Genomic DNA, 11,316 nt, shown 5'->3' with positions numbered 1-11,316 from the left:
ACTTATCAAAGGGATAAAGACTAATTGCCTTGTATGTTTTAGCAACTGGTATCGCTTTTTATAATTCAAATCCAGTGTCCAGTTTTCCTACAATTCAGGAAAAAACCTTAAACTATAGTCAATGTGTTATTCATATATACAACAGTTGTAAATAAAACGTGATTTGAATTTACATTATATATCAATTCAATAAAAAAAAAAGGGACTAAAAAATAGTGAACAAAAAATTCAAAATTCATATTCCATTATGGCTCAAATTCAATTTCAGTGATAAAATACTAAAATAGGTATGTTTGAGCAATTATAATAATAATAATAGTAACATATGATATTTTTTGCCAGCAAAAGAAACCTGATCCTTGTTTGAAAGTTAAAATGAACACTTGTCTTATGAGACTAAGCCATATATATTATATAGAGAAGACATATATAGTCTCTATATTTATAGAAATAGAAAGTGAAATTCCTAGTTTGAGGTATTTTTGAAGGAATTATGTGATTTTCGTACATTTGTAGTACTTCTGAAGACTATAATTATGATATATTCAAGATTCAAATCAACTCCCGAAAATGAGTAACCTGTCCCCTTATGATATACAGAGATGAAGACTCTTCTCAAAAATACCATAAAATTATGATTAATAAATATGATTCAGGGAAAAATCAAAATGACGTAGATGGTGAAAGAAAGCTACTATGGTCTGATGGACTGTCCATAGATTGATCTGATTCTGTTGTTTTTCGATGTTTTGATCTACGTTTAGCTTGAGATCTTAATGCTGTATTTAATCCAGAGGCTGCCCACATCCAGAGAAATTCTGGTATTAATTCTGTAAGCCAGGCCTAGAATATGGAAGATTATAAGATATAAGCATAGCTAGCGTTCACGTAGTCCCCTTCATAATTTGATATAATACTACTCCGAAACATCTTTCTCTATTCCAGCCTCTGATAGATTTGGCAGTTGTCAGCTGGAGCTGGTAAAGAAGTTTTCTAAATTTTTTATGTGCATTGGGGACACTGATAGCATCAATTTGCATCATTCCAATTTTCAATCAGACATTCACCATACTTCCTCCTTCCGCCGTTAATAACACCGTGTCAAAACCCATATTTGTGATACGACGAAGTCTGTGGTTCCTGCGATTCCCTTAAAACATTGTCACTAATCATGAAGTCCTTATGCAATACAGTATATTTTGCAGTTAGTGATGTCATCAAACACTTAGTTATAGAGGAATTGCAGGAACCACAGACCTCTGACTGAAAATTGGAATGGCTTAAATTGATGCTATCAGTGTACCCCGATATACGTACAAATTTTAGAAAACCTCTTTACAATACCTTTAAGATGCCCATGTTTCTTCAGAATATATCATAAGCATCAATGTGGCCACATAAGAAGAGATATAGAATTACTTACAAGTATAGCATGTGGCCAATATCCTGTTGATACTGGAACACGACCTAATGTTTTTACAGCATGCCTGGCATATATACTAGCAGAGGGAATCCAGAGATTAGGATTTGATAGTGTTTCACTGTACTCTGTCATTTTAGTTGCCACATAGAAAGGTTTTAAACACTGAATAATCACACCTTTTCCCTTATATTCATACTGTAAAGTCTTGGTAAAATAATCTAAATAACTCTACAAATATACACAGAAATGAGATGAAACATGCAATTTCTCTACACCTGCATGCTAATTAATATTGAAATTTTACATCATTACTGTGAACATGACCAGATCTTTAAATGGGATTTCAATAATTCCATATACACAATTAAAACTAGAAAACTTGTCTTCCCTTTCTTCTTCATAAACAATATGAAGTCTTGTGCAGATTACAGGCTGATGAAGTTGTTAATGCTATGCAGTGTGCAATGAGGACAATTCTTCCATATAACAGTCTGTAGAGCACAGGGCCCAAATATGCTTCTTCCAATTCACCCTGTATGCCTTTTGCAAAAATAGAAAGTTGCAAATTTTAGTCCAAGCACTACTTTTTGTCATTGTGTAAATTCAGTAAATACTGCCCTAGCTAAAAATGACTTACCTTGGTGGCAGCATAGACTGTCATTTGTGGTGTACACTGTGTACAAGCTCCTGATGACATCATAACAACAGCTCCTCTTTTTCTATAAAAATCATATGAGCATTATTAACCATATAACCTCTCAGAAAGAGTTGATGAGTTGAATCAGTATAGGAATGCCATTTGGTGCTTCAGCAGGGTAAAAATGAACAGCCTCATTAGATACAGGGGATTCTAAATTTCTATGCACTGTGGTTCTTCTAATTTCAGTAACATTTGACCAATTGGCTTGAATTGTATAAGACCCATAAATTTTTCACAGAAAATATTTAGTGCAAATTTCAGCACTAATACATAGCTATGTTAGAGGGATATCTTACCTTTTTAACATACCAGGTAACACCATATGAGTCATCTACAATAGATATATAATATAATGATTTCATAACTGCTTAGTCAATATCCATCATAAGAACATACTACTTTCAGATAACAAATGCCACAGACACAGTAATATCAGATAACAAACGCCACAGACACAGTTATATCAGATAACAAACGCCACAGACACAGTTATATCAGATAACAAACGCCACAGACACAGTAATATCAGATAACAAACGCCACAGACACAGTTATATCAGATAACAAACGCCACAGACACAGTAATATCAGATAACAAACGCCACAGACACAGTTATATCAGATAACAAACGCCACAGACACAGTAATATCAGATAACAAATGCGTTGTGAGTTCGTTCGGTACTCGTGATCATTTGGATTATTCACAACCATAATTCGCTATGGTGTAAAGGTACCTTTAGTAAGCTTTACAGATTCATTAAAAATTGCATTAATCTAGACTTACCAAAGTTGCAGCAGTACAATTCACTTGTATTATCTGACTAAGATTCTGTAAATACAAGACAGAATTTTATAAACTTTTATTATAGTCATGTGAAGGGTTGTTATAAAAAGCAAAATTAAATCTTATAAATTTTCCTTATTTTTTTTATTTGAATCAAACTACCAAAATTAAGACATGTGTCGACCCACCTCTGCGGGAACATCTAGAAAATATCGTGGAAAATCATACATCATTCCAACATTATTCACTGAAAAATACAGTTCAGAATAATTAGGTCCAAACATGACACATTTGAGTATAATTATATAATATACATAATCATGCATTATAAAGATTTTCATGACCAAAAATTTTGTTTAAAATTTCTAGATATTTTTTGATATTTTCTACATATTTCTATGTCTATCTTTAGAAAAATATGTACTCATGTTCATTCTGGATACACAGGAAGCTAAATATGACTTGATTTGACCTAATTTGTATGAATCTCTTATGGTCACTTCTCAGGTTTCAAGATGGCAGATATCAATTGAATATCTATTTATATTTTCTGTTCACCAGTCGAAAAAATATATTAATGTAAATTTTTACCTAGAACTCCAATTTCTTTATCACCTAAGGCTTTTCTTATCTTGTCATAAGTTCCTTCTGTATGCGAGAAATCTACTGCAACTGTACAAGTTTGTACATTAAACATTTTTTCTGAAATGAAATAATAATCAAAAGCTATTAGGTAAACTAATAAAATTCAACATCATAAGATACCACAGAATGGAAAGACATAGATTTGACATTAAAACTTTGGCACCAGTTGAGTATGGTTTTCCAAGTGTTAAAACTGTCCATACCCTTTCATGTGGCCCTTTACGTTTGATACTTAAAAATGGCGTCAAAATCCTCAGGTGTTCCCAGAAAAGCCAATCAAGAACCTCTATTAAGCTTATCTAGGTGAAAGTGACATGTTTAGTATATGGATACCATACAGTTTTACAAAATTAATTGATTATATTTTTATCAATGCTTGCTAATAACAATAATTGTTATTTTTTATGAATAAGGCCTATCTGATATATAAAATGTCTTGAAATATAAGTTCTATTCAGCTTAAAAACTACCTACTGATTTGACTAGCAGCATCATAAAGTCTTTTCTGCCCTCGACTAATAAGAACAATATTCATACCGCGACTAGCTAATTCTTGAGCATATGCTCTACCTATTCCATCACTCCCTCCTGTTACAACTGAAATTAGACATAAACGTTATATTACTTCCTGGAAAACATTATTTTTGGGTATCGTATTAGGCCTACCCTACAAATGTTTAATAAGCTCAAACCAAATTTGCAATGGAATTGGTCTGGGTAGTGCTCAACCATTGGGTGAAATTTTATATTTTACAAGCTATAATTGTTATAGTAATAATAAAAGTCATATTAAAATTTAAATGAAAATGAGATGAGGCCAACCTGCCCACATTCCAAATTGAACTCTGAGATCTCGTTTAGAATGAAGTTGAATGAGAACATTGTTCGCCAAACCATTGACAACATAATTAGATATCTGGTAAGCCTTCTTCAGTGTATAATATGTTCCAATAAATGCAAGGCCGTCTCTGTAACAAGAAAATAAGTGTGAAACTTCTCTAAATAAAAATTCGAAGCTGTCAATCGACGCCATCTTGGTTACTGTTTTTACCTCTAATAATAAAGAGCACAGTATTAGTCTCACTGAACTGGTTTATTTGTGACTGAATTAAAATCTGATATTTGTTATCGAACATGCCCATCATTCACCGATACAGATATTGCCGATACTAATTAGAATAACTACTAATAATAAGTAGAAGTCGTAGCTATCGTTTCGGCATAATTAGTTTTTTTTCTAAAATCCAGTCAAATTTTAATTCTGACTCTTATTAAGACCTATGAATATTACAGACTTAGGCCCAATTTCAAACTGTAGCCAAATTTTAAAGATATTAAAACAACTTTACCAATTCATGTTACTTAGGCTATCCACTTCCACCTAACGTTACCCGTCTTCTGCCTTTACAAATTAACAGTAACGCTGTGGTGTTGTCTGGATGGTAGTGTAACGTGTGGTAGTGTCAAAGTTCAGTCTGGATAATATTTCCACCTAAGCCAAACAGATATTAATTCGATACGTTTTGCGACAGTTTTACAAATACTATCTTTCGCATAGGTTGGAATCTATAACGAACATTTTGACGTATAAATCATAAACCAGAAGTCACCAAACTCCAGAGTTTAGGAAGCAATAAAGCTTTTCCATATTCTATACTACAGAAAAATTTCAGATCTGCATTCAAATACTTTTTTCTCTAAAATTGTTGATTGTTCTCATATTAATTTCGAACAGAACGCGACTCTTAGAATGTGCCGACTGATTAGACAAATGATCACCAATCAGTGTCAAGAGCAATCATTGACTGGTTTTTAAGTCAGTTCAGGACTAATCGGTAATGCTGTATTTGTTTTATCATGTTTGTCCAATCGTAGCTATGATGACACGTACAGAGCCAACAAATCAAATTTTAAGGGCACCGACCCGTTCAAATAGAGGTTTTGAAATTCGATCCCATTTATATATAATTCGAAATTCGGACGAAACTGCTCCATGGAAAAGTGGTACAATGAACCGAGGCCCTAATGTGCCTGGGCGTTGTATTACAAATATCACATACAAATATAGATTCCATTATATAATTTATGAAATAAGAAAAGATTTTAATTTCAACAATATTTATTCACAAATACAACTAATGGGACAAACAGACAAATATTGATAGATCCTATTTATATATACATGTAGATGCTATTTAAACTAATGGACATTTGATAAAACACGCCAGACTTGTTTTTAGATTTTCAAAAGTAAAAAAGAAGAAATAAATAAAAAAGAATAAGTTTGGTTGTGGAATTCTGACATATTCTATGGCCTGGGGTTTTCTACTAAATAGTATTTTTAACCCGTTTCTTGATAAAAAAAAAAAAAAAGAAAAAGAAATTATGGAATATCGAAACCTTGAATAGAGCCTCTTTGGGTGTCGACAACCCACAATTCCTTATTTTATTTGATCAAGAAATGGGTTTGACACGACGCTTTGATTGGTTAAAATAACATCATTGGGATAGGCATTTGGTAGAAAACTTTCTAGATTTCAATGTAGACTAAAAGTATCAGCAAACAAAAAAGATACGAAATGGTAATTAAATTTTTAATTAGATTGGGAGTAAGCACAGTCACAGGACTTAAGTTTTAAGTTCTTATAAACAAAATGTGTATAAATTAGATGTTCGCCAATGCGGGTTCTTTACATTTTAAACTGTAGACAATCTGAATTTGGTACAAGAGAAAGTCCCCTTGAGATCTTTGTGTCAGAATAAATATAAAAACAAACAAAACACAGTGTATAATATACAATATCATAAGAAGATGGATATTATGAAATATGGCATGTTGAAAAAAATACTTCTAGAAGAAGTTTAAAATCAATCTCGACAATCTACCATGGACAATAAGGATATTTTAATTCATATTTCTAGATTGGGTGTAGTTCCTACTGGTCAGCTTTTTCAGCAACGCGATAACAATGCTTGAACACCATTGAACCAAGTGCATTGATGCCAAAGGTGTTAATTATGTAGAAACTGCTGATATCATTGAATTTTTGAGTTATCATAGTATAAAACATACAACAGAAGGTTTCAACATCAGCAAAAGATTTCATTATTTGTTTTATACCTGAACAATCTGAAACCTAACTTAGAGAAGGGGTTTAAAACCTTTTTCTTCCTATTACCCTTTTCAGAATCCTTGATCAATTGCATTACCTCTATAAATCCTCAAAATTCTGAGATTTTCTCTTAAGTTTTCCCTGCAATCTTTTACATGTCAGAGAAATTAGTCGTACTGGATAGAACGACTTAAATTATAGACTAGACTTGTTTTCAAAAAGATTATCAGAACACATTACAAAATTGACAAAAAGACACTTGATAAGAGAACGTAAGTTACAGTTCATATGCAACAAAAAGCTGAAATCCATAATCTCTACGCTTATACAAAGCGATACGATAATGGGAGTTTCAAATACCAGCTGCTTTGTGATCTGGCCAATATCTTTCACGACGATTGTTCTCTTCTTATTCTGGGGTCTTGGATGGTATATCCAATACAATAAGACAAAATCCACGATTTTCCAGAAATGTCAAAATATACAACAACAAAAAAAACACGGAAAATACGATGTACTCTGCCGTAATAGCAACATGAAACGATGTACATGTATATGTAACTGCATATAGTTTGATATTTTACTGGACAATATTCTTTGGTCTTAAGCTGTTGAATATTTGCTAAATTGCTAATATTCGTCTTTTGCTATGATAAATAGCAACGCACAACATGAAGAAAGTACAATGGTTGTAAAAATGTATAAACACAACTTATCAACTGATAATGCCACGATATTCCAATTTTTGATCCTGTCGTCAGAACTACCAAGATCAACTTTATTATTGGCTTTCTTCTTCATGATTCGTGTCAGGAATTGCAGGTGTGATGGAATCGGTTTGTCTGCAGATCTATGGTGTATTCTGATGACGTATACTGTTAAAAGTACCGATACGGTACTTATTAGAAGCTGCAGTGATAAGTAGATGGTAATTATTGGTATATTAGTAGATGTTGTAGGTAACATACCACTCACGACACTAATAAATACAGCTAAGGACAATAGTACTGTTAAAACATAGCTCAATTTCTCACCAGACTCCGCGGGCACTACAAATACTGCCAGATTTAAAAAAGAGAGGACTATTACTGGCAAATATACATTCAAGAGAATAAAAGCTGATCTGCGCTTTAACTTTAATAGAACTTTATGTTCAGGTCGTTCTGTGAGATCCTTCTGTGCAGTTTCTTGTAACTCTAAATCGATCACATCCCATTCTCCGTTTTCTTGCTTACTTGTAAATCTCGGTCCCTCTTCAAAATATATGTTGAGTTGTTGCATACTGTAATCTATAGCCATGATATATATAGTGCAGGTTTGGGAATCGAATGGAAAATAAGTCATATCTAACTGACAATAAAATGTAAAGACGGATGCAGGAGTCCAATTTATTTGACCATTATAGCTAATCATGTAAGGATGCTGATCATCTGAAAAGATGGCTCTTTTATGAATGGAGTTTAAAACCATTAACCTTGGCGTCCATTTAGCAGAGTTGGGCAAGTTGATGAACTCTATCCCGTATTCATCTTTATCCCATTGAAGAAATTCATCAGTCCAATTCACTTTTAGAACAAAATTTAAAGTTACTGTTTGCGAGATGTCGTTCACTTCGGTTACTCCATCCACTAATAACGATAATTCAACGTCAATCGCTTCTGACTGATTTTTAAGTGGTCTTAAAGTGTGACTGTAGTTGGCCAAAAGATCGTCCCGTAACTTCATGACGCTTCCATACGATGAATCAGATTTAGATTGAGGCATATTGATAGCTAGTACCAACAGTGACAATAGTTCCATTCTAGTTTTACTCATACAGGGCTAAATAAAGGGGAATTTACAATATATAACCGAGAGTAGCAGTTTTGAACTAAGGACGTCTGTAAAAAAAAAAAAACACTTTAGAAGCATTTACAGAATTAACAGAAAACTCGTTTAAACACTTTAAATTCACTCGAATGTTGTCAATTCATGGTATTATGCCCCAGTTTTTACTTTGTGTGAACGACTCGCTTAATAATGATAAAATATAACATGTAGGAAACTGTCACAAACTGGCATCAGAAAAGTAATATACACAAAAACAAATGAGTCAACAGTTATCTTAGATCAGAGTTCATCTAAGTTCTAGTGTCAATTGAATAACACATTTGGATTTTTACTAATTTGCGATCTGCACGAATATACACACAATCCCAGATCGTCTTCACTAGTACCAACAGTGACAATAGTTCCATTCTGGTTTTACTTATACAGGCTAAATAAAGGGGCATTTACAATATATAACCGAGAGGAGCAGTCTTGAACTAAGGACGTCTGTAAAAAAAACACCGATGAAGACAATTTAGAAGCATTTACAGAATTAACAGAAAACTAGTTTAAACACTTTAAATTCACTCGAATCTTGTCAATTCATGGTATTATGCCCCAGTTTATACTTTGTTTGAACGACTTGCTAAATAATGATAAAATATAACATGTAGGAAACTGTCACAAACTGGCATCAGAAAAGTAATATACACAAAAACAAATGAGTCAACAGTTATCTTAGATCAGAGTTCATCTAAGTTCTAGTGTCAATTGAATAACACATTTGGATTTTTACTAACTTGCAATCTGCACGAATATACACAAAATCCCAGATCGTCTTCACAAGTTTTGGTCTTTAGATTAGAGAACTACCCAATGCAATAGTGTTTGCTGATAAATCACCGCTGAAACTGTTTTATATTAACTGGTGCACAGTAAAGATGTGCGTGGCGTCCTCTTCAAGCACGCGATTTATTCATTCTAAACGAACTGAATCTAATTCAAAAGCAAATAATATGATCTAAATTTGAATGTATTTTTAAGCAAACAGTAACATACGATTGGCTGAGCGTAAACAATACGACTTAAATCTACATTTAATTCCATTTCGTAATCTATTTCATCGCAATTAAATTGTATTATGACTGGCCAACCACACTGTATTAATAACTAATATTAAATAATATTTTCAGTCAAAATACTTTCTATCTTTACAGTATAGGGAGTAACATCTTCATAATGTCAAGCTATTAGTAGGATATACTCGTTCAGAAATGTAAGCCCAATCTCTATAGATTCTACATCCTTATAATGTCAAGCTAAATTGGTTGGTAGATATAAAGTAAACGTTCGCTTCCAGCGGATGTTGATATCGCAAACTATAGGTAGTTGTGGTAGTTAGATTGGTTCAAATTGGACGATTCTGTGTTGGTTTGGTTGTTGATAATTCGTGAAATCCCATAGGGTCGAATGACATGGCGGTGAAACTCGGCTCTGGATGGTTTGGCGTGAGCTACTCGATCTTCTTCATTCTTCCAAACTCGTTCTGATCGTGTTAATTGGTTGATTGGTAGACATTGGTTTGGTGTGGTTAGATTATCTGAAAGACTTTTTGACCTTTCTTAGGCGGTCACTCACTTGAATTATCCTGGTAATTCTCTTCTAATGCAGATAATTATGAATTAATTATGGACATGTGAGACAAACTGGTGTTTTACCATTAGAACACCTCTACTTTCTATTCATAAGTTTTAGAATTTTCATTTTCATAAATGAAAATAAGGGAACCAATCTTTAATATCTCGGCGATTAAAATTCCAAAATCAGTTAATTTTTTACTAAAAGGGAGTTTTTAAATAAGTTTGAAAATTAAATTTTTAAATATATTTCGTCAAAAATGTGTTCATTTACTAAGTATTTGACGACAGATTACAAATCATTTCCAAATTTAGGTGTTTATACTACAATCAAATTTCCGGACCATCGTCCCTTGAAATTCGTATTTCTCAGTTATTCAATATGTATTTTTTTTTATCTTAAAAGGATTGAAGGAAATGAAAAACACGAAATTTCGATATAATTACTTTAAAAGCTTTTTTTTTATTTTTTAGCTCTATCAGCGTTTACAAAACAAAGTAATGTTTCCATATGACTTCTGCAAACATACCGAAATTTTTAAATACTAATTGATTTAGGTTCATGAAGTGCTTTCAAAGGGATAAAGTCGATTTATTAAAACACGTTTTTGCCGTACGTGAAAGTCTTTATATCTGCGTACACCGGAGATGGTTTGGTCATATTTCTACCGGATTATAAACCTACAAACTATTATTATTATTTTTTTATGATCACCATAAAGGTATTAATTAGACTTATTAAAATAAACAATTTTGATTTTTTGGCCAATGATTTTGGTGGAAATTAAAGAGTAATCTTAGGGGCAATTTTGACTATTGTATTTGGAGCCTTTTTGTCAAACTTTGACTTATGGAGCCATATTTTTTGGGGTCATTTCGGTTAAGTGCCAAGTTGACTATAACACTTTCTATGCATTTCTTCGTCCGTTAAACATATGACCGAAAGTATTTGTTTTATATCATGTTTGTCCAATCGTAGCTATGATATCCTTGCCACGTACAGAGCCAACAAATCAAATTTTAAGGGCACCGACCTGTTCAAATATAGGTTTTGAAATTCGATTCCATTCATATATAATTCGAAATTCGGACGAAACTGCTCCATGGAAAAGTGGTACAATGAACCGAGGCCCTAATGTGCCTGGGCGTTGTATTACAAATATCACATACATAGATTCCATTATATAATTTATGAAATAAGAA

The 11,316-nt window shown here is 32.7% G+C and overlaps 2 protein-coding genes across 2 annotated transcripts; both read right to left on the bottom strand.

Annotated features, from left to right (window-relative positions):
- Positions 1-663: 663 nt before the first annotated feature.
- Positions 664-4,593, bottom strand: LOTGIDRAFT_215059 (hypothetical protein; the record flags this gene model as incomplete). The annotated part of the gene is made up of 9 exons (XM_009055672.1): positions 4,377-4,593; positions 4,029-4,151; positions 3,501-3,611; positions 3,098-3,156; positions 2,910-2,954; positions 2,420-2,454; positions 2,061-2,142; positions 1,424-1,651; positions 664-843 (listed from the first exon to the last, which is right to left on the bottom strand). Exons 1-9 carry the CDS (start codon positions 4,585-4,587, stop codon positions 664-666), a joined length of 1,074 nt encoding a protein of 357 aa, XP_009053920.1. The 5' UTR covers positions 4,588-4,593.
- Positions 4,594-7,297: 2,704 nt separating this feature from the next.
- On the bottom strand, positions 7,298-8,431 carry LOTGIDRAFT_160549 (hypothetical protein; the record flags this gene model as incomplete). Its single annotated transcript, XM_009055671.1, has 1 exon — positions 7,298-8,431. One exon carries the CDS (start codon positions 8,429-8,431, stop codon positions 7,298-7,300), a length of 1,134 nt encoding a protein of 377 aa, XP_009053919.1.
- Between the last annotated feature and the right edge of the window lie 2,885 nt (positions 8,432-11,316).

Source organism: Lottia gigantea (assembly GCF_000327385.1).
Source record: "Lottia gigantea unplaced genomic scaffold LOTGIsca_25, whole genome shotgun sequence".
Taxonomy (NCBI): Eukaryota; Metazoa; Mollusca; class Gastropoda; family Lottiidae; genus Lottia; species Lottia gigantea.
This window is presented reverse-complemented; position numbering and strand designations above follow the sequence as displayed.